Below are 25,680 nucleotides of genomic sequence, written 5' to 3' on the forward strand. Positions count from 1 at the left end.
ACTTGTCGGTTTACTGGTGACACCCTTACGCACTGAACACGGCGTCCTCCTAGACCAACTGGGAAAGTCGGCACTCTCACCCAGGTGACTCTACCCTGATTTTGTTCAGTATTTCTTGTATCCTGCAAACAATTTCAGTAAAATTTATTTTAGACTGTAAATTCAGTAGAGTTTAGACGGCTTTATAATCAAAGTTACTCACACTAGAGATTTAACTGAAGTGTCAATATATAAATTCGTGGGTAGACTACATCACATAGAAGTGTAACACAGAACAAAACATACTACACACTTGTAATACAAACAAACAATAATGTTACGAGATTATCGTATTTACCCGAGTATAAGACGACCCTGAATATTAGACGACCCCCCTTTTTTAAGAGGCTCCTCTAGAAAAATTTACTTTTAACGTATTCTGGCTAATCAAAATTACAAACTGTTTTATTGAATGAGCATCTGCCAAAAAGTTAACATTACACCTATTCTAAACTTTTGCCATTTATTGATTGTGTACATTTTGATAATATTAGGAGAAATAAAATAAAGGAAAAGAAAAGTTTAAATCAATTTTTTGGATTTTTTTCTTTTCTACCTTTTTTGCTTACTAACCCTGATGTCTGTGGTATCACTATTTATTAATCATCCTCCTAATAGTACAGCTGTGAAATTTATATCTTCATTGTCACAAATATCTGGCTGTTTCTTCCAAATGTGTTGTAATTTCTGAGGTAATTTCTGAGGTGGTGGTTATGGTGAGACCTGAGAATTCAGCTGTTTTTATCTGAATACAAATCGAAATTCACTTCTATACAGAAGTGAGAATGTTACAATGTCTCTCGCTTCCAAACACATCGCATGCCCGCCGGTCTCTCATCTGCACAGAACCAGCAACTGACATGCTCCCTTTCATTCCTGTAATACGTCACAGCGAGCACTGACAACTCAGCAGCAAGAAACATGTAAGTATGCCACTGGCCCGTATCAAGACTTTTGCCGTCTCCTGCAGAAATGAATACTAATGTTGAGTATTTCTCCAGTTTTAAAGACAATTTGATTCTCAATACAAATGGATTCAGGCAAACTGCAGTTTAAACATGGTAGTTGTTCACATAAAGTCAAAGTACATGGTACAGCTTCCCACAGTTGGCAACACGACAAAATTTTGCTGCTCACTCACTGCTCCCCTCCCCACAATCATACAATCATCTTGTACACCTCTCAGGCAGGCAGGTGTCAGTGTTCCCCTTCCGTATTGCTGAGCTTGAACAACTGTGAAAAACAGACCTGCAATATTTTCTAGTGTGCAAGTTATACATAACAACACCAACTAGAACTTTCGCTCATCTTGCAATATAGTGAATAGAGTCCTGCATGACCGAGTAAGCGAGCACAAAATACGAGATGGGGCGAGCACACCCTAACTGGATAGGCTGCCCGTATTAGTTCTAGTGACCGAGCATAGAAGCCGTGACCGAATACGTAGCACATAACTTCAAACACTTTATACGTTTCATTATCCATGTGAGACTGCAGCCAGTACAGGCTTCTCATTTGTGGTCTCTCTCTCTCTCTCTCTCTCTCTCTCTCTCTCTCTCTCTCTCTGCAATCATGCAGCGCGAGGAAGCCAGTGCAGTTAAGACATAAGATTGAAACCAATGTTTACACATTGAAGAAAGGGAAGGTCTAAAAAGCCAAGTATGGAGAACATTTCTGTTAGTTGTAGACGAAAACAGTGCGTCTACTGGGTACGTATCGTGCATAAACTGCTCAACATTAGTGTGTTTCCAGTCGGAAACCACTCATTTAAAGAAACATAGTTGCAAGAAACCTCACAAAGGTACAGCTCCTTCAGGGATACCGGCAGTAATAAAAAATAGTATTACAGCAAAGTGTGTTGCAATCTGTGCTAACGATGTGAAACCTTTTAATGCTGATTCCAGTGAAGGTTTCAGAGAACTAGGCAAAGAATTAATATATCTAGGTGCGCATTATGGAGAAGTTAACGTGGCAGATGTCAGCCAGTTAAATCCGGGACGCGTTAGTGATTTACTGATCAACAATAACTATAATTTTGTTTCTGTTGCAGACAAGTGAAAAGTATGACAAGTTACGTCTGTAAATATTGAATGTTCTTTGTATGCTTTCTTTGTGAAGATGGTTGTGTTTTAGATTACAGGGACAGCACTTATTCAATGTTTCCTGTTAATGAAAGGAAAAATAGATCTTCTGTTTGGAAATGACACTCGTCTTCTATCCGCGATTGTATTGAAATATCATTTTACTTTCCAAATGCTTTATGAATTTAGCTGTGTCACGTACCCATTCTTGGAAACGTTACTTTTGTCTTAAAAGAGAGAGAGAGAGAGAGAGAGAGAGAGAGAGAGAGAGAGAGAGGCGTTGGATTTGTACAGTACAGCGCAGCGAGCTGCGGCGAGGCGAGGTGAGACGTCGGCGGTGACCGGTCATGCTCGGTTATCCGCGTGTCAGGAATCCGGACATCAGACATGGGGCGAGTACGTGACCGAGCTGAGTCGTGAGGGGCCGAACACGAGCGGCTCGGTCCCCCCGTCAACAGGCGAGCCGTGACCGGTCAAACATGGAGCGTTGCAGCACTCTAATAGTGACGTCTGTTGGTACTACCTCCACAATGGGGCTTACCATTTTAATGTACTGTCACAGTAACAATTACAGTCAGTTTAATATGATTTATTTTCTTTGTTAGACATTTCATTCTGGATTAATTTTCCTTCTTGTTTCAACTACATGTTATCATCATGTTCTAAAGCTGATTAAAATTTGGTAACATTTTTACTTGGTATTCTAATATGCAAACAGCGACCGAATTTCTCATTTGAAATCCACTTAGTAAATCATTAAAGTCTCCCATAACCAAATAAAATACTGGTCTGGGTTCTGAATAAACAAATGTTTTTTGAAAGACAAAATTTCCATTTTTGAATGTTACATTTACTTAAAAATCCATATCCGTACATGAATGAAAACTTTTTCTTGCAAATCTGTACAAATACAATAACAGTTTGTAAGATGACAGAATTTAATGCTGTTTCCTTCCACGTTTTACAAAAATGTCAAATTTTAATCAGAGAAACAGACTGCCACAATGGCTAGTTCATAGTTTCTCTTTCACTAGCACCACACGAGTCAGTATCACGTGATTGTTCGAGCAATGTCAACACTGTACTGAGCACTTCGACATATCGGGAAATCTCTAGCCTGCTGGAGCGCAATTTTTGTTTGCTGAGCACTACCTTCCAAATTCTTCAAAATAAATCTGCATGTGACCTCAATAGCCAAAGCTTCATTTCTAAATGTCAATAGTTTTAATCTGCAAATGTAAGACAACCCTGCAGTTTTCGAATGACAAATCTGGGAAAAAACCTTGTCTTATAATCGGGTAAATACGGTAAATCAAAGCTACAACCATCTTTATAAAGTGTCTCAACAGCGCGGATATTATATACGATGCATCAAAATGTGCCCTCAACACAGAATATAAGCTGCCCTATCTTCTGGCACTGACCACATATAACCTTCTACTCTGTGATAATTTTAAAATACCTAGTGACAAATTTTTTTTTTTGTTATGTAAGTTGAAAGTTCAATTAAGCTTCTTAAAATAAAACTGGTGATAACACTTTTTAATTCCAAAGGCTTTGCTGAAATATGGAACAGTCTCATTTGTAACGGGTGGCTACAGAATAATTATGGAATAAATCTGTTCGGTGACAATGTGGAATGCAAAAGTTGGCACTGAAGAATGCGTTACAGTTCACCAATGAAAACAAAATTTGGAGTAGCATTTCCCCTCGCATCTTTCCCAGAATATATTGTCTACCTTCACAGTTGAGCTGTTTGTGTGTGTTACTGCAGCAGGTAAATTATGGTTGACTCAGAGTTTTCCTCCATGGGAAGAATGAACTAAGATCCACTCAGCATCTTTTGTCATAATCCGGGATGTCCAGCTTAAAAGCAGACACTATAAACTCACACAGTGGTGGACCTAACTCCAGTCTTTTAAAACTGTTGATGCATGAAACATTAATTAGAAGTTGAAGAAACAGTCTGTCAGTAATCAAATGACCTACATGGATGACTGAAAAAGATATTAGTTTCTAAGTTGGCAAAATGACATTGATATTAAAAACCTTGCAGTTCTGGTCTTTGAAATATCTGAGGATTCTAATAAACTTTTATTGGCTATGTAGAATAAAATATAAAATTACTGTAAAAGTTTCATAACTTAAGCCTTGTGTCTCGTATTCCAGCAGACAGACAGACAGACAGTTGGAAATGGCACAAAATAGCCTACAGCTGTCCAAATATGGGTGTATGAGTGGCAGTTGTGAGATCATAGTGCAATAGACAATATATATTCAAGTAAATACAATTTCTGGAATGTTTAAATAGGTTTCACAAGTAATTCTTATATAATGGCACGCTTTTCGCTATTCTGCTGAGCTGTTCATTCCATTTTATGAACATTACTTCAACAACCAACACAGTTGTCTTCTCTACGTGCTGAGAGCTGTGTTGTTATGTGTACTCACAGTCTGAACTCCAAACACACTGTGAACTAGTGCTGGCATTGAAATGCTGTTTATAAAACAATTCAACTCACACCACCTGCTACAAAGAGAAGAACCTAATAAAACATGATGGAGATGTCAATTTAAACAAAGCTAATTAAGTTCTCACTGGCCATTTCATCCACCTAAGATGGAAAACACTGACAGACTGAGCATTTCACAACACAATGACGCAGGCTCTGAAAAACAGATGGGCATCAAAGGGTGTAGAAGGCACTGGGAGTCGAATTCAGCTACAAATAGCAGCATAACATCAACAATAAATAAATCATAATCTTGTTGGAGTCTAGGCAGTAAATATGCATAACGCAGCTTGTAGCACCTGAAGATGACGGCTTCATCAGTCACCAAAATATTGTGCATAAAATGGAATAAAAACATCTAAATTTACATCTATATACATACTCCACCATATGGTGCTTGGCGGAGGGTTCCCTGTACCACTACTTGTCATTTCCTTCCCTCTTCCACTCACAAACAGAGCGAGGGGGGGGGGGGGGAGGGGGGACTGTCTATATGCTTCTGTATAAACCATAATTTCTCTTATCTTTGTGGTCATTATGCTAAATATATGTTGGCAGCAGTAAAATTGTTCTGCAGTCAAATTCAAATGTTGGTTTTCTAAATTTTTAAAATAGTGTGTCATGAAAAAAATGTCATCATCTCTCCAGGAATTCCCATTTGAGTTCACAAAGCAACTCCATAATACGTGTTGAATGAACCTGCCAGTTACAAATTTAGCAGTCCGCTTCTGAATTGTTTTCATGTCTTCCTTTAATCCAAGCAGGTAGAAACCCAAGACACTTTAGCAGTACTCAAGAATGGGTCACACTAGCATTCTATACATGATCTCATTTACAAATGACCCATATGTTCCTAAGACTCTCCCAATAAACCTAAGTCAACCATTCGCCTTCCTTACTACAATCCTCACATGCCAATTTCCTATCGATTTGCAGTGTTACGCCTCAATATTTAATTGATGTGACTGTGTCAAGCAGCTCATTACTAACACTGTATTTGAACATAAGAGATTGTTTTTTCCTATCAGCCTGCATTAAATTACATTTTTTTACATTTGGAGCAAGATGCCATTCACCACATCAACTAAAACTTTTGTCTAAATCATCTTGTATCCTCCAGCATTCACTCGATGACAACACTCGCCTGTACACCACAGTGCCATCAGCTAAGAGCCACAGACTGCTGCTCACCCTCTCCATCAGATCATTTATGTACATAGAGAATAACAACTCGGCTGTATACTCGAAAGCACACCATTAATCAATCATGGTGAGAGAAGTTGAGAGACCAAAATACTTATTTCAGCTCACTTCTTGTGTAAAAGACCTGACACAGAATTTCCTACATCAGATAGCACACGTAAATATGCAATAACATTATCAAATACCACTTAGAGCATAGCGCAGTGTTTATTTCTCTCTACACCGTTAACAGCAATCAGAACTTAAATGACTTCAATCCCCGATGGTAAATAGATGTTTGATATATGTCAGCAATTAACGTACAGTACAATCCCATACAAGCAAACCTACTTTGAAGGAATGCCCACTTTCAACAAATATCTGCATCTGTCCATGTGGAACTGCCATAAGGACAATTTTACTTTAGTCTGGTTCTATCAGAATCTGCTTTAACAAAAATATTTATTTTGAGGAATAAATATTAATCAGTTTGCACACAGTTAACCCAAAATTCCTAACATGAGACTTAAGCCAAGAGTTTGTGGCTTTTCCTTTCATTTCTTGAATAAGTTACAGTAAACTGCTAACAGTGTGATGTTAGTAACTCACAATTCAATCTTGTTGTCAATAGGTAGGCCACAGTTTTTGGTTGATAATTTCAAACTGCCTCCCAATTAGTACATTGATCAGTTGATGGTCTCGAGTCAATTTATGTCACCAGATACTATAGCTACATTTTTAAAATCATTAGTACATGAAGTCTTTCCACTTTTAGGCTTAAAATGTGGGACTTTCTTATTATAACTAAGATGGGAAGTTGAGTTAAAATTTCCATCATTTTTCTTTTGGGCAATAATGTCTAAATGGAGAAAGATAACAAACCAATGAAAATGCGAACATTGAAGTGTTGATTTCTTCATGTACGTCATGTCATTTTACATCACAGAAGAAGATACCATTAGGCCCAAACATGTGCAAACTAATCTTATATTGTTTACCAAAGCATTGGATTCTATATTTTGAAAAGTGCCTACGTTTTGAGTAGTTACTCTTAGCAAAAGGTGAAAGGGTAAGATTCAGCAGAAGCTGATGATTATTAATGATATCTCAGACAAGTATAGTGTTACACTCTCTGACATGGCAAAGAAACAGGATTTGCCACAGGAGGCCTTTCCGACTGCTGAAACTCATAGTTTTTCTGCAATAAATAGGAAGAAAAGTGATGCTTCATCATTTAAGGGCTTAGAAACCACCCATCCATTATGAAATGAGAAGTACAAACATTCCTATAGGTATCAATTTATTGCAAAAGAAGGCCCAAGAAATCATCCTGAAGCTCGGGATTGAATATTTCTGTGCACCAAATGACTGGCTGGGTCACTTCAAAAAACATCATAACCCCACTTCAACAATCATCATACTCTCCCTTACCAAAATTTAAATGGGGAAAGTGATGCAGTAGATGTGGAAAGTGTTGAACATTAGAAGTAGAAAATTTTACCACAACTGATACATGCATATGAGCCCAGGACCATATTCAACACTGATGCAACTGGTGTCTTTTATAACTTATGTCCCTCAACAACATATTCTGTTATGTTACAGGGACAGTAACAGAAAATAAAGAGTAATTGCATTGCTGTAATTAATAGCTGTGGCAGTGAAAGTTATCTCTATTAATAATTGGAAAATTTAAAGTACCCATGTGTTTCATAAACATAAAAACACAACCGTGCACCAATAATTGTAATAGCAATGCATGGATAATAGCTGAAATTTTTATAAAGTTGTTTTGAGAGTTTAGATACCTAGACAGGCACAGAAGTAAGAAAGCTCATTCTTATTATTAACTGGCTCCCTGCACACTCCAAGGTAGTGGCATTCATCAGAAATGTTAATGTTGTGTATCCTCCTGTGAATTGCACAAGTCATCCGCAGCCTCTAGACCTGGGTACACACCATTCTGTGAAAGCTAAATACTGAATGCCTGTTATGCAAAATTAATTCATTGCTTAAAATAAAGGCTGTAATGAGAACGAACATTTTACATTCTATGCATATGTTTGTTGCTGCCTAGAATGCTGCAACATAACAGATTGTGTTGAACTGTTTACAAACATTTGTTTCCAGTAGTCATTATTAGTTGCTGCAGAAGTTGAAGATGATTTCCCTAAAGAAGAATGGAATGCTGTCACAGATATTCCAGCAAGAGTGACATTTCAGGTCTTAAAGCTGCTGTTGTGATGACATCCTGTCTTCTGCACACAAGACATGTATAAATGAACTGTGTGATGCTTTAGTAAACAACCAAGTAGAAGTGGATGAAGGTTCTGGTGAATATGATGAAGAAGAGGAAGAGACAAAGGATTCACCTATACTAACTTTTGTTGCTGATAATCAAGAACTTTATCACACAAACTATGTAGATGAGTCAGTTCTTGTCACTATCAGTGAACTATAACTCTTGTTAGTACACTATGCAGGCAGCAAGAGGGGAAAAAAGATCAGGATTTGACGTCCTGCCTACATCGTGGTCATAAGAGACAGAGCACAAACTCCGACTGTTTCCAGAATAGAGAAGGAAAGTGGATGTACCTTCCAGAAGAATAATCTCGGCATTTGCCTGGAACAATTTAGGGAAATCCTGGAAGATCTAAATGAGGATGGCTGGATGCAGATTTAAGCCATTGTCCCCCTGAATGTGAGTCCTGTGTGCTAACCACGGTGTCACCTTGCTTAGTCCACACAAACTACATTTTGATTTTCCAAGAAATAAATGCCAATATTTGTGGATCTTTCCTCCTTGTATAATCACATCTGTATGTGCCATTAGTTTTAAATTCATAAAACAGTTGTTGATTTTATATGTGACTTTAAAATGAATGCCTATAGAGTCCCATGAAATGTTTGTGGCACTAATGCATATTTTATGATTTACTAAAGCTAACTGTAGAATACTTGAACTAAACTATTAATAAATGAAAACACCCATTAAGGGTAAAAATGGATACCCAGAGATTCATTAAAATGAGTTTTACTGTAATTCTGGGTATCAGACTTTTTGTGCCATCACTGAAGCTTTCCGAGGTTGAAATGAGGAGCCAGCATAATAATTCCATTGAAAATTGTGATGAGCTGTATAGAAACAACACTGACTGTTCCAAATGCTACACATTGACCATTGTTCACGCTATAGAAACTGGTAAGGACATGACATTAATTACTGAAGTGGGTTCTACAGGATATTAATGTCATGAATGGCATGACCCGTAGCTGAGCTTTCTGAAAGATACAACTCAAGTTCCCCACAACTTTGTGCTTGGGCATGAAACTTATTCGGCTAAACACTAGAACTGCTTCCTTTATTTACTGCCATACTGTTATTACATCAGGCTCTGCAACATTAATTTATATTATGAGAATACTAATGGAAGATTCTGAAGGCGGGACTGCACTGGAATATGTTGCATTCATATTGTCAGAGAGCTCGTTGGTCTTGGGGTATGATTCCTGTTAAGGGTGCAAGGAGGACCTAGGTTTATATTCAATCAAACAGCACAAGTTTAAGAACCTGGTTGAATGGTGTGACGTGACTACACATGTGAGAGCAAAGAGGTTAGCAGGACATCAGCTAACACTCTGAGGCACACACTACATTTAAAAATACAGATTCAAATACAAATCGCTTCGATGAAAAAACTTCTGCTTAAAATAAGAGTGGGTAAATTAATTATATAAGCTAGAAAGACAAGGCATAGCTTTGAAGAGTATGGGACAGGAGAATGAACTGCCAAACGAGAAGTGCTCCTTCAGTTATTTGAAAGTTGTATTGTGTATACTAAACACAATTTTCAAGCACCATATATGTGGGCTACACATGAAACTCACAAGGTGACCAGCGTGAAAATAAGAATGTTTTCATGTTTGAGCAAAATCACACTAAACATCTTATCGATGCTGTTAAGAAAGATCTTTTCACCAATTATGAGAAAGATTTTCAACTTTTATTCACCATACTTATGTAAGATATACAGTATAACCCCACTTTTACATTCTTGGAATTAACGATTTCCTGCCGTTTACAGCATTTTTTTATCGTTCCCGTCAAATTTCCTACGTCCAAAATGTTAATCTGTACCCGATTTTCTGTCAACATATTTATAATTTTCCCGTGATTTATGCATTAACGAAAAAGCGTTCGTGGAGAAAAAAATGACGCTGGCATGATGTTGGCCATCCAGTAGTGTTTATAAATATTACGTGGTTAAGTTTCTTTACGCCAGAGCGCCACACTCAGCTGTTTTGAACCGGTAAACGTGTAACAATTGAAACAATTCATGCCATACCTCCCGCTGCTGCCCAAGCTCTATTTGGCATTGTGGCTGACAGAAGTAACTAGGTTCGTTTGAATAAAAGTATTATGACCGATCACAACCATTGCCAAACTGTCTCTACTGCGCAAATGCATTTTCGTAATTGCTGTGATCATCGTGACACCTTTGTCAAATCATATTTAGCATGTTTCGGCATTTGGCCACTTGTAGCACTAGTTTACACTGTCATTCACTTTTGCACTGCTCAAATGTTTTTACACTTTTAGAATAAACACAGCACCAGATGTCTAATTTTTTCATGCTGAGCAAAATGTGTTTTGAGAACTTATTCTTGTTGTGAAGTGCTGTATTTACATTTTTTTTTTTTTAAATAATGTGAGTGATAGATTTTTGTGTGTGTGTGTGTGTGTGTGTGTGTGGTTGTCTACATAACTGAAGAGCCATAATACCTGATAACCTCAAAACGACGACTACAGGGGAGATGCAGAGCAACACACGCAAACACAGCACAAAATACTTATCTACATTATTTGCACTTGACAATGAGAAAAAATTCTCAGAACGTGGCCTTCCAAAAAAAAAAAGTAGGTAACTAGTGCAGTATTTCATTATTTAATTAATGAATGACAGCTTTCAAAGACGTCGATTATGACGTATGAAACTGAGTCAAATGTTCTTACTTTCCAGACAGTTATCAGTTCCACTTACATCAGTGGTTTTTATTAGATAATAAACAACTCCCTGATAGATCTTTTGATGCCTGTTATGTACATATATCACACAAAGTGTGAAAATGCAAGAGGGTATCCTATACATAGCTTTTACAGCTTAAAACGTTATTTCCCAAAATTTTACATTTTCCCACATTTTGCACTATTTTTTGAAGCCCCTTGAAAAGTGTAAAAGCAGGGTTTCACAGTATGAGGAAATAAATATCCAGGTAAAGTGACGATCTGAATTATGTCACGGATGTCCCAAGCTCTCTAATATGATACACTGTTACAGTCCTTAACAAAATAAATACAATAATGCAGCACAGTATCTTGTATAATGTCACATAATCACAAGTGTGTGATTGCGACCATGTGTGGTATCTAAAAGTTAACAGCAAAAAGAGCCAAATGTAACTGTCAATGTCAACATGTAAGAAACAAGAATGACAATGCTTATACAGCCCAAGTCATTCAATATTTTGAATTCACTTAATTTCTAAAAGAATTAATACTTGAGCATTTTTACCAGCAACTGGCATCTAGAACAGAACCAATCGCCATCAGGAACTGCCTCCAGGGGTGGGTTAAGGCACTCCAGATGAAACCCACTATCACAATAATCACAAAGTAACATTCTGTCCTCTCTGTCTCTTTGGTGGCACACCTTCAACACAGAAACATCTTTTATTGAAATGACATTACATTAAGAGAATTTGTGTGTGGTGATAATTTATATTCTGCTGGGAAAATAAACATTTCAGACAACTTTTAAACTTTTGTTTATAAATTCTAAAAAGAAATGCATATTATGTACACCATTTAAGAGAGTAATGAAATTTTCTATACTGTATTCAACATCTGACTACTTCATACAGAATGAAATGGCACTTTTGTAACAAAATAGTGTAAAATTTTGCACTGTCACCATTTCTGCATAAAAATGTTGATTCAATAAAGAGCAAACAGAGCCTGCAACCAACTGACTTCAATTAACTTAGACATATTAGTAACGGACCACTGTAAACTACCACTTTTGAAACCATTAATGTCACTATACTTCTATTTTCGGAAAAAAACAAGGTCAATAACTGGGGCACAGTGAACAACTGGAATCATTAAAACACTAGAAAACATGGAAATTTTTATTATACATAACACATCTGCAACCTAATAGTTTTTGAGGAATCAAAGAATTTGTGTTTTCAATTTGTTGCAGATATACTTTTGGAGGAAAGCACTTTCTGAGGTAGTGATTGCTCAGTGGTATAAAGACTACGTTAGGATCTCAGTCAACTTCTGTCCAGGTGGGTTCGAACTGCACTTACTGTAATGTTTTTTTACTTCTTAGCAAGTGCCACCCTCCTCCAGACAGATCAAAATCAATACTTGACTTCAATTTCTTGAAAACTGTCAGGTTATGAGAGTGCTATGTATCAATACAATTTCCCTAGTTTCGACGTTCTAGTAGTCTACTTGTTTAACAATGAATCCTGTTCATTGCATTTAACCTCTTGTACATACAGAAGCACAGTGACCTGAACCCTTTCATCAAACAATTTACTTTCGAGTGGGCCCATCTTACTGCTTGACAACTGTTAAGGAATAACTGCCAATTGTTTTGGATCAACCAACAAATACTACTGAACACCTGACCAATGACAATAAAAGGAAATGTAGATGGCAGGACATGTTAACTATGGCAGGACATGTTAACTGCAGCAAATCCTTTGCATAAACATTCTGTATGCATACAACAGTTCATGCAATATGGTGTTTGATGAAGGTTCTTATGGAATAGATTTATGCCACATTCTGCATCATATGGAAATCTGTCTGAAAGACATCATTTGCATGCTTAGAATCGCGAATGAGCAGCTGGGCAGCTTGAAGCCAGTCAAAGTGTCACTACTGTGGCCACAGTAAAGAGTTCACCCAAAAGTATCATCTCACTATAAAAAAAAGGCCACTGAAGGTGGCAATTCTACACAAAAGCATGTTAGCAGTCGTATACGGACCATAACACCATGAGAAGATCAATACGTAGAGCTAGTGGGGAAAACGGAGACACCTCTCAGTCCACCTGCTGCGGACCTTGCAACCACTACCAGTACATGTCTCTAATAGAACCATTTCACAGCAATTAAAACAGACAGGTTCACATGTTCTATAGCCTGTTAAATGCATCCCACTTCAACCATGCTATCGTTGAGATAGAGTCCATTAGTGTAGAGCGTCAGCGAAAGTGGTCCAGAGCGACATTCTCCTATGAATCCAGCTTCACTGTGGCAAGTAATTCTGGCCTCCAGTTAGTATGGAGAAAGAGGAATATGTTACACACCACAGAATGTTCATAAATGTCATTGGTATGGCCTAGGTTTATGGTGTGGACAGGCATTACGCACAATGGCCGAACACTGCCGCATATCTTTGCGTGAGATATCATTACAGCACAGTGACATTGCAGGGAGATTATGCTGGATCACGTTCGTCTGTTTAGGGGTACAGTACGTCCCGACCTCCAATACAGGACCACTGAGGTGTCAGAAGCACTGAAAGTTAAAAGGTTGAACGTATGGAATGGCCTACTTACTCCTTGGAACTAAACCCTATAGAGTATGCCTGGTATGATTTTGGCACATGTATTTCCCCACAAACACCCCTTCCCCAAACCGTACAAGAACTCAAAACTGCCTTTAGAGAGGAGTGGGATAATATCCCCCTAAATCTCAACAGTTTGCAAGTCAGTGTGAATAATATGTGCAAAATGTGCATTAGTACCCGAGGTGCGGGTATTACTAAGAGTCTGATACCGACCTTTATGTTGGGATTTTGATCTGTGTCAATTATGTATGTACTGTGTTTCACACCATCCATTATTGCCTGTGATTACTCCTGTCCAACAGTGTCTCTGTTCCCAAGCAACTGTCAAACAGTGCAGTATACAGAAGCTCGTTGAAATCACTGGGTTGCAGGGCCTGCCTCTTCTTCTAAGCACAGCAACTGACTAATACTGATCACTGATGATCATTTAATGTTTAAATTCGACCTTGGTCAGGTGAATAGTCACAGTCATAGCAGTTAGTTTGCCATGTAAAGAACTGTTTGCCGGCATTTGACAAAAGTTAAGTAAACTTGACACTAATTTCTTGCGATATGACAAAGTTGTTAGCATGTAGTGTGAACCAACCACATCTGGTAGACTTTCTGCTGTTAGATGAGAATCATCCTTTATACTGCATCTCTCAAGTTTTCTCAGCATGACTGATTACTTGTGCGCGTTTGAATATGTAGCCAATTTCTTGATTCCTTTTTATGCACAATATTTCGACTGACCCAGTCATACTCCTTAGGTGCTGTGACTTGTGCTGTTATGTGCACTTGTTGCCTGGACTCCAACCAGACTGAACTATAGTGATGGAGCACCACCATTTATAGCCGGCACTCAACTCTTGGTGTCTCATATACTCTTCAAGGCTCATTGGTTTTTCAGAGCCGGCAATGATTTTCTGTGAAACACACATTCACTCAGTGTTCCTGAGCTTGAGTGGATGGGGATGGCCAGTGACATCTTGAGTTGCTGGAGCACAAGCCTTGTTTAAATTGAAACCTTCATGCCAGGTGCTCCAAGATTATCTTTCGATAGATTCCTCAATTATGCTGCCCTCAAAACTTGGTGTGTGCACCGCGATACTGGTCTCATTATACAGGGTTATTACAAATGATTGAAGCGATTTCACAGCTCTACAATAACTTTATTATTTGAGATATTTTCACAATGCTTTGCACACACATACAAAAACTCAAAAAGTTTTTTTAGGCATTCACAAATGTTCGACATGTGCCCCTATACTGATTCGGCAGACATCAAGCCGATAATCAAGCTCCTCCCACACTCGGCGCAGCATGTCTCCATGAATGAGTTCGAAAGCATCGTTGATGCGAGCTCGCAGTTCTGGCACGTTTCTTAGTAGAGGAGGTTTAAACACTGAATCTTTCACATAACCCCACAGAAAGAAATCGCAAGGGGTTAAGTCGGGAGAGCGTGGAGGCCATGACATGAATTGCTGATCATGATCTCCACCTCGACCGATCCAATCTCCTGTTAAGAAATGCCAAACATCATGATGGAAGTGCGGTGGAGCACCATCCTGTGGTACGTTTAGCTCCCTGCTTGCTTTATTCATCGACTTCCACGAGCTACGCGTGAAACTTGCCCGCACGCGTTCAACCGTTTCTTCGCTCATTGCAGGCCGACCTGTTGATTTCCCCTTACAGAGGCATCCAGAAGCTTTAAACTGCGCATACCATCGCCGAATGGAGTTAGCAGTTGGTGGATCTTTGTTGAACTTCGTCCTGAAGTGTCGTTGCACTGTTATGACTGACTGATGTGAGTTAATTTCAAGCACGACGTATGCTTTCTCGGCTCCTGTCGCCATTTTGCCTCACTGCGCTCTCGAGCACTCTGGCGGCAGAAACCTGAAATGCGGCTTCAGCCGAACAAAACTTTATGAGTTTTTCTACGTATCTGTAGTGTGTCGTGACCATATGTCAATGAATGGAGCTACAGTGAATTTATGAAATCGCTTCAATCATTTGTAATAGCCCTGTACTACCATTTCACACTTATATTTGAAGAAGTGTTCGGTTATAGCTGATTGATTGGTTATTTTAGATTCACGTGTCGCTAGTGTTTTGTTTCTCTCCTTGACTGTTCTAATAGTCTGCTACAAGTTAGACATGACAAATTCGCATAGAATGTCATACATACCTGACTTTTGGAGATTTAGATTGTTTTTAATGTCACAAAGAAGGCTTTTTACTTTTATTGAAATGATAAAAATGTAATGATTGCCACATTTCCATAGGATTCTACTTAGCTTTCCGGAGATTGTGCCAGAGTAAGGCAAGTAACACTTTCTCAGTCTTAGACTTTCCCAATTTTAACTGCAACACCTGGTCAATTTCACAATCTGAGTACTGATTTCTTTGAAACACTAGTCATAGGTGTTGCAATTTCCTGGTGAGGCTCTCTCTGTCTATTACAGGGTGATTTCGATATCATGCTACAAACTTTCAGGTATGATGGAGAAGAGTAAATGTATCAATCACAGCAATGGGGCCCTGGTATAGAAACCACAAAATCAAAAGTTATAAGTGAAAATAGTTGCAATACCTCTGACGATGGAATACATGTCCTAGTATTGTTGTTGCTAAGATTGTAGTGTACGCAACTTTCAGAAGTGGTAGTTTGGACAAACACGAGAAGAAAATATGCAGTAAATATGGGTCTAAATGCATGTCTTAAACGTTATGAGCACGTGTTCATCTTCTACAGAACAAGTGTCTATATTCCTTAAAATATGAATTTTAGAGACAATGTTTACTGGATTTTTTTCCATTTTTGCTCCATACCACTTCCTCCAAAAACATGCAAACTAAAAAGCTTGCAGTAGAGGAGATATGCTTCATAGTATTGAAGACAAACACGTACTCAGAGATTTTAAGAATTATGTTTGACAGATTTAGTATTTACTATCTGATCCAGATCTGATCAAGATCCAAACGGAAGGGGGCCATCTTGGACCTATTACCACTAATATTGGTGGTCCGACATACTGTGTAGCCAAACACCTTGCTACTCTAAGGCCACTAGTAGGTCGGTGTGTGCATCACATAGAGATCTCCGTGGATTTCTTATGTTGATTAGATGGACTGCCTTTGAATGACTCCGATATTTTAGTAATGTTTGATGTGGTTTCTCTCTCCACTCATGTTCCTCTGTCTAATTTATTATGGTTAACTGAGTTTGGGTTCGGTGTAAAATTAATGAATCTGTTTCGACATGTGGTGATCTCCACTTTTTTTTATTCTATGAACAGACAGGTGGAGTTACAATGCACAGTTGGGTGACGAGAATGGCAAGGTGGCACCAAAGTGTAAGGCCTTTTTCCCTTACACAAATAGCATTTCTAACAAGATTGGTGGTATTCTGCAGAAATATGATGTGAAATGTGTTTTCTGATGAACATCTAAGATTAGTGCCCTTCTAGCATCCATATGGGATATCTTGGTTTGCATAACGCAGTGGTTCATTGTATTTCTTGCAGTTATGACATGGCATATACTGGTCACAGCATCAGGACCATGGCTGACGTATTGAGCATAAGCATGAAACATGCAGTGGCCCAGAAAATCTGCTACGTCAGAACATTGACTCAGTATTGGCATCCTATGGAAAATAACAACATGGAGAATCTGGAATGCGCTTCCAAATATTGATGTTAATTTTGTCAAGGAAGTAGTAGACTTTAATTAGCAAGTGACCTTATAGAGATAGAAGCTTTGCTTAAACTATGCATGGACTTCTGCTGCCTCCTTGATCAAACAACAGAGGGACCGAGTTAATGCTACCTTGCCCATCTGTTATTAATATTCACAATCAATAACTTCTGATGGTCACCTCTGGTTCGGTGGTGGAGCTGGTGTTTGAAAGTAAGTGTGTGTGTGTGTGTGTGTGTGTGTGTGTGTGTGTGTGTGTGTGTTTCAGATACACTCTGCATACCAAAGTTTAAATTTCTTTGTATCTCTCACTTCATTTGTTTCTTTCAAATGACTGGGTGTGCACCTGTTGACACATTGGCAATTGACAAAGACATAACCTGACAGCATTCTCACGAGTTATTTGCTCACTGACTCTGCTGGTGTGTTGTCAAAGCATTCCCATGAATTTATAGTGTGTAGCCTGCACGTAATTCACTACCCACTCTCTCTCTCTCTCTCTCTCTCTCTCTCTCTCTCTCTCTCTCTCTCTCTTGCACAGTGCATGATCCTATTGGCTGCTGGTCTGTTGATGGGATATTTTGATACTGGCAAACACAGGTACATCATCTTTATCTCAACACCTTGTTAGGAAGGTCAACATACCAGGAGGTCAACCTTTCTTTTGGCAGAATTCATCCAACTTCCATACACTGTGGCAAATCTCCTCCACATAGAGGGAAGTGATGTGATGTGGTTGACGTGATGTGATCTCTGAGGTTCTCTCAAAGTGTGCTTTTGGGTGTTCAGCTGAGTTGTTGATTCTATTTTATGACATAATTTTGATGATTGACCCAGTTGTATTTTTCTGAGTTATTCGAACAGATACATGAAGTCAGCAGAGTAATCTGTGATGTGCAGCCAAATTGAATACAACTGCAAAGGAACTTTTGAAGCTGAACACTGCAATAATTAATATGAAAGACTACCTTTCTGACCACCAGAAAGAAGAAAAATTTGTACTTGGAATTTCTGAGCGAGAGGATGGGACACACTTTTAAGAAACACTATAATTCTTCCACAGTTATGACACAAGGCAACTATCAAATGCAAACATTAGACATGTGCAAGGGTGTGCTGAAAAGTAATGCCTCTGAAATTTTATGTGAAAACTCTTAAAGCTTTTTAAATAAAACAAACTTTATTAACATGCTACATCTTTATTCTCATGTCTACTTATTAATTCTTCCACAGTCACCTTGGTGACAAACACATTTCTCCCAATGAGAGACCAGTTTGTTGATAGCACCATTGAAGAATGTCTGACTTTGTTTTAATGGAGCCACAACCTCACGGCTGCTTGCAATACTTTACCACTATTAAAGTGAAGTCTTTGAAGGTGTTCTTTAATTTTGGAAACAGGTGAAAATCAGATGGGGCCAAACCGGGACTGTAAGGAGGGTGATTGATGACAGTGAACCCAAAGCATCTGATTGTTCCAGATGTCGCAGTGCTCATGTGCAGTCTGGCATTGTCGCGCTGTCGTAGAGGGTGCTCCATGTGTGGATGAACTGTTCAAATTCATGCTTCCAGTTTCTCACACACCAACATGGTTACATTACACACTGCCATGTTACAAGCTACAATTTGGATCACTCTAGCGGCAGAGTGTTGCAACTTGCATCAGTGAAGCGTGGAAGTCAACTGAGTAATACGCATGACATGTAATATCTCAACCGATATAAAGGACAGAATAAAAAATTTGGAGTCATTACTTTTCAGCACACACACATAAATTCACCTTCATATGTCAACATAAATTCAACTCACTCGGAGGCTGTGTTTTTCAAGAACATGTTACTGAGCTGATTAACGTGGCCACATACTTACTTTATTAAAAATATATCCAACTTCACTCAAACTGTATTCAAAGTTTAAAAATCCGGAAGAAATCTTCACTAATGTGGTTATGAAACAAACTAGATTAAATAAGAAAGTGCTGTAAAGAGGTGAAGGAACACTGAAACAACTGGACTGCACCTTCAGCCTACATTGACAGCTCTTACAATTGTACAATCACCTAAGTCTCTGTCCACAGCCCTACATTCTTGCATGAATCCTAGGACAAGCAATATGAATACCATCAATAGTGACAATGTCAAGAGCCCTTTATGTGCTATGTCAAGACCATTAATGTCAATATTCGGAATTCTCTTCAGAGTTTAGTGGAAAAGCAATTTTTGATGCTAACAATGTCAAACAATTTCAAGTAACACAATTTGGCAATCTGCTGTTGTAGCAATGAACACAGTAAGCTTCTATGTGCAAATAGACAACAACATGCCATTTTTCCACATGTTGATGGGTCACTGACAAAATCTCTCAAAGTAGCAATTTAATTAGTAGACTAATTCCCTGTATAATGTCCTACTGTGACATAATATATGCTGCAGGCCTCATAGTAAAGAAAAAGAGAAAGAGATTATGAGCATGCTTTTATCTGAAAAACTTTAAACGCTGTTTGGTTGAAAAACTATTTGGCTTTATGGTTATTCGTTTTAATTATTCGATTTAACTTACTTTAATTCTTTTTAGTAGGGCAAATAAATGTGATATGTTATATTTAATAAATATAGTGCAAATAACGGACATTTAAAAAAAAACTTAACACTGGAATACAAAGAAAAAAGGATAAAAGTAAAAAAAAGTAAAATAAGTAATCATTAAACATCACCAAAACTGGCAAAAATGGTGATTGAACTGGCCATAAAATAAAACAATTTTTTTCTGCCAAAAGTTATTCCTCAACTGAATACCCACCGGCAAAAACACTGTAACCTTCACTTTTCTATAACGCTGAGTTTCCATGTACAAACATGTACATTGTAAAAGTGAAGAATGTATGAAGGTACGTTGCCAAATACATACAACAAACGTCTTTTTTTTCTTTTATTGTAATTTTGCTGCAGGTCAGTTGGATTCACAAACATTGTAACAATGGAGGAGGAAAGTCATGTGTTGCTACTTCAGAGTATGCGCAAAGACATAAACAGAGAACGGAAATGCAAAATTAAATATACTAAATGGACAAGGAGTGAGTAGAAATACAAATGGAATTCAGTGTAATCATATGTGACTCTCAACAAAAAACCACTGCCTGGAAGAATCCCTGCCCAACAAGTGCATGCAAAAATGTTGTAGGCCAATCTAGCGAAATGAAGTCAATGTTTAGTGGGAGACTCGTACGATTAATTACATACTTTATAATTTAATGTGTAACTAAGCCTTTATCATCTTCTGCATTATAATTAACTTTCCTCATAAACATGTTTCGCCATCTTTACAAATTACTACCTATAAGTGTAAATACCAAAGTAGAAGTGTAAGTTTGGAGGATAACAAAATGCAGTTTGAAGAATTCTACAATTTCGAATATAATAATCAAACAAGACATTTAGCTTCGTCATGCACTGGAATAACAGATATCAAACATAGGAAGACTCAGGGGGCCATTTTGTGCATACACTGCACACTTAAGTACTTTTTGAGCAAAAAAGCAGAACAAATTATTAATGTACATCAAAAACCCTTGTGCATGGTATATAGAATCACTGCTATACATCTGCAAATGCTCCAAAAGAAGATAAAATGTGGCATGCATGCCCTCTGAAAACAGAAGAGGTAAACATTGAGAATCATCTTAACAAACTGTAGGATGATCTGATGGATTTGATAAGAAACCACATTGAGAAGCTATCAGAACAAGAGAGCCACTGCTTGAGACATAAGAATGAAAAGCTCTGCCTGAGTTCTGATTTGAATGTTAATTATCTTTACTAACTCTTTAAAGAAGAGAATCCTATTGCACAATGCAGTGAAAGAGCATAAAAAGATATTTTCAGGGGAGAGTACAATTTACGCTTTGGATTACCACATTCAAACACATGTAGGTATTGTGACATACTGTTCTTTCAGTTCGTTAATAGTGAAAATGAAACAGAAAAAAAGAATATTGAAGAAGAGAGCAAACTGTATCATTTCTGGATTGAAGCACCATATTCAATGCTGCAGAATGATACAGAGAAGACTAAAACAAACAAAACCTATGTTGTCTTATGCATACTGCAGCTGCTATACTGTTCTGCCCTTAACCATTCTGCAAGTATTCTATCAATGTCAACTGCCAGCCTACAGTCAAACAACGTATAACATTCATGACAATAAGGTGTTGCAGATGTAGCCTGATAAGGATTAGCACACATTACGTCTTGCCTCCTAAATTTTCAGTACTAAAATCGGGTGAAGAAAGAACTTTAGTATTGTGGTCACACTGATGTAAGGGACACAACATTAACGGAAAAACTGTTGTTTTGGATCAATATCTGCTGACCTTCAAATACTTCAACTCTGTGGAGCAAAAATTTCTATCACCGGGGACAGCTTTTTGCCTTGCAATCAAGATTTTACATTAATTGAGAAAAACAAGAATCATTATCTTGTGTATGAGCCATCTGAATGGGTCCAGGTAATAGCAGCTGTAAGACCAAACAACTTGATTTTGGTCTGACACTTGCAGCAAGCAGAGTTCATTGATCTGAGTGTGTATCCGAAATGCATAATAATTAATTATGTTTGAAGAAAGACATCCTTAGACTCACCAACAGTACTTCAGTGTCGCAAGAATCACAGCTACTTGCAACCTCAGTACCCTGCAAACTTAGCAAAACTTTCTAGGGGTACAAACAACATTACATTTCTGCCTGTGATAATTAGCTCGAATAGCCTATGCAGACTGTATGGAGAACCACTGTCTGCATCTGCAGAAAAGAAAGCTAATCTGCAAGACACGTAGAAACATTTCTGAAAAATACCGAGCCTTTTATGAGAGCCTAAAGAGAAAGTGGAGTACAATGTGATGCATAATCTTCCCAAAACATTATTTTTTAACAACAGTTCTAGTGTTCAGTGAATTATTTTAAAGAATGGGAAGCTCTAACAATGAGTCATGCAAATTGCAGTTATGGTTTCTGTTACATAATTTTTATACAGAATAAAACCTATAAAACAGTGGTGTAAACGTTGTAACCTGCAAAACTGTGCTACTTCTGTTAGACTTTCAACTTTTTTGCATGGAAATCCAACAATCATTTTTCTTATATTGATTTTAAAGATTCACATTGTCAAAATTATTGCACATTAGTAACTAATGAACTCATTTAAACTGATTATCACAATGGCAGAATAAGCATTCACAAACATTTTGCTCATTTACTTGTTTCTCTTCTCTCCTAAGAAAATTGAATTTTGGGGGTTACAACATTTTTGTCAGAAGATATTCATCTAACAAAGACTGATTTATGTCTTTACACACACACACACACACACACACACACACACACACACACACACACACACACCTCAGTCTGTTTTGGGTGTTTCTGTTTCACAGATAATATCAAGTTACATTTATCTTCACACTCCTCTTTGGTAATTAATTTCAACAATCTATTGATTAGGCATGTCCTGAATTTCTGTACACACAAAATGGTGTATGTTGTGGTAAACTGAAGGCACATTCACAACCACCCTCAACAGTATCACCAAAAAAGTTGAGAAAAATTCTTGATGTTATAGAATTCTGAGCTATATTACTACCTTGTGTTTTATGTATACCAATGTGCAAAAAGTTAAGAGGGAAAAAGAGAGATTAAAAAACTAAAACATGTTATCCAGGAAAGCATTTATACTAATATGTGACATCAAACAGAAAACATCATGATTCCAATATCCACAATAATACATGAATGGCACTGATTATTTTGACCTCGTGATTAATTGTTAATTGGATGGAAAGGAGGACTGTTATAACACAGAAGAAAGAGTTTTTCAGTATCACTGATAAAATATTACTGAATACAAGAAACAATGAAACCACAGACCTGACTGGGGACAAATAACATTACCATAACTAAAGTAAGATATTTAACTTTTTAGCTCCTATGACTACATCTGTCCCCAAAGACCACATGGAAGGAATCCTACTGCAAAAGAAATAAAATCTGTTTGTTGCAGAAAAGAACTACATCTAAAATTTTTTGGGCAACATTTATGCAATCATTTAATTTTTATAATTACACATTCATCAATGTTTTATCACTGAAAAATCTCAGTACATGCACTGTGCAATATATACTCCCTGGGTTTCCTTCACTTCCTCCTCACCCCCCCCCCCCCCCCATTCCAAATTTAACATGCAGAAAGCTAGTTATTATTGGTCAGAAAAGTAAACAGATTTAATATGAAATGGAAAATTCGGAACATATTTCACAAAAATACATGTAACTGTTCAGATTTTATTACAAGTTTTATAGAGGTCTTTATTTTTAGATGAAATCACAGGAGACTTTTTACTCGTTTCTTTGGGAGAATTGTGTTTTTTAACCACTAAGATTGGATAATCTCCATTTGTTGTTATTGTGAACCAAAAATTTATTTACGCAATTGGAAGCTAATGCTTCAGGAAGACTGAAAGATCATTTTCACTTTAGTGTAGAATATGTGGTATCAAAAGATTATTTACATTACTTGCCAAAGAGATGCATAGCATACATAACCTACAAACTGTAAATTAAGTAAATCATTACCCCAAGAATTGTTCAATGTTCATTATCACATATAAAACAGAACACATATAACACACAAACCTGGCAAGAAGAGCCTACTCTATTTATCATAGCTACAATAAGGTATGTTAAACTACATTATGTGCTACAAAGACAATATTAACAATAAGAAACAAAATAAAAGATAATAGAATGCATCTACTGTGGAGAACGTGTGGTTACTTGCCTTTGGGGGGGGGGGGGGGGGGGAATTATATATATTAAAAAACAACATTAAAATTTCATGCATACCTGACAAAATGTGGGATCATCATCATTGTCACTAAATGACTGTACAGAAACTGGATCCACTGGATCTACACGAATAACTTGTCCTCCTATATTATTCCTGACAAGAATTAACTTAAATTTGCGTCGATCAACTGGACATGTTGTTACAGTCTGCAAAAAAGGTATTAGCATGAGTAGTGTTTTACACTTTTAACCAATGGAAGAATGTGGTGGGAAGAAATGGGAGGGGTACGAGAAGATCCACCAGGAGAGGTTAAAAAAAAAAAAAAAGTTTAAGAGACATGACATGCATTTGTGTATAAATTAAAATTTTTAAACATTATGAAGAGAAATGTATCACACTAAATGAAACAAATTACACTGAGGTGACAAAAGTCATAAGACAACGATACGTGATTATGGCCTCACCATGGGAATTGACAGACTTTGAATGTAGAATGGTAGTTGGAGCTAGACACATGGGGCATTTCATTTTGGAAATCGTTAGGGAATTCTATATTCTGAGATCCACTGTATCCAGAGTGTGCTGAGAACACCAAATTTCACACAGTACCTTGCACCATGGACAATGCAGTGGGCAACGGTCCCTACTTAATGATCAAGGGCAGTGCCGTTCGTGTAGAGCTGTCAGTGCTAACAGACAAAAAACACTATGTGAAATAACCACAGAAATCAATGTGGGATTTATGATGAGCAGTATTAGGACAGTGTGACGAAATATGGTGTTAATGGACTATGGCAGTAGCAGGCAACTGATGCGAGTGCCTTTGCTAACAGCAAGACACCACCTGCAGTGCCTCTCCTGGGCTCATGGCTATATCAGTTGGACTGTACACGACTGGAAAACGATGGCCTGATCAGACAATTCCTAATTTCAGTTGGTAAGAGCAGACAGTAGAGTCTGAGTGTGGCAAAGGCCCCACAAAGCCATGGACCCAAGTTGTCAACAAGGCACTGTGCACACTGGTTACATAGGGGTGTGGGCTGTGTTCACATGGAATGCACTGGGTCTTCTGGTCCAACTAAACCAATCACTGACTGGAAATGATTACGTTCAGTAACCTGGAGACCATTTGCAGCCATACATGGACTTCATGTTCCCAAACTATGATGTCACAAGCCACAACTGTTCACAATTGGTTTGAAGAGCATGTGTCCCCCACCCACCCACCCACGAACACACACACACACCTATAAGATGCAGAGTTGCTACACTTAAGATCAATTAACCCTTCATCACAATGCCTGTGAGACATTCACTACAACTAGTAGTGTGAAAGTGAAGGAACAGCTATACTTCATGCTTTTAGTTTATCTGTGTACTTACAAAATTTCCTCCTGCTTTTAATTTGTAATTTTCAATAAAGGAAATCTAAATGAGATCAAATTAAAGGAAAAACAGTTTTTTACACATAAATATATGGAATTTTTATTTATCTTGGTTATGATACAATTCAAATACAGAGGCTGCAGTTAATTTCTCCCAATGCAAGTGCCTTCTAGAAAAGTGTCAACAAATATTTCTATTGATTATGTACCCATCAAAAATCTATGTTCACATTAGAATTTTCAAGTGATTTCCAAGAGTAAATTTCTCTTTTAGGTTCCATAATTACTTTAAATATTCTGTAAATATATTCCCAATC

The 25,680-nt window shown here is 37.7% G+C and overlaps 1 protein-coding gene across 7 annotated transcripts in view; it reads right to left on the reverse strand.

The window, feature by feature from the left end:
• LOC126184547 (serine/arginine repetitive matrix protein 2-like) overlaps positions 1 to 25,680 on the reverse strand; it is a 294,117-nt gene that overhangs the window by 215,292 nt on the left and 53,145 nt on the right. For 6 of the 7 annotated variants that reach the window (XM_049926970.1, XM_049926968.1, XM_049926966.1 and 3 more), the window contains exons 6-8: positions 24,035 to 24,184; positions 11,389 to 11,526; positions 3 to 122 (exon numbers count right to left, since the gene is read on the reverse strand). In XM_049926970.1, the coding sequence (XP_049782927.1) occupies positions 3 to 122; positions 11,389 to 11,526; positions 24,035 to 24,184 (408 nt within the window). The remainder of the gene's footprint in view (positions 1 to 2; positions 123 to 11,388; positions 11,527 to 24,034; positions 24,185 to 25,680) is intronic. The other variant, XM_049926972.1, reaches the window with a different exon arrangement.

The sequence above is a fragment of the Schistocerca cancellata genome, chromosome 4, assembly GCF_023864275.1.
Source record: "Schistocerca cancellata isolate TAMUIC-IGC-003103 chromosome 4, iqSchCanc2.1, whole genome shotgun sequence".
Lineage (NCBI taxonomy): Eukaryota > Metazoa > Arthropoda > Insecta > Orthoptera > Acrididae > Schistocerca > Schistocerca cancellata.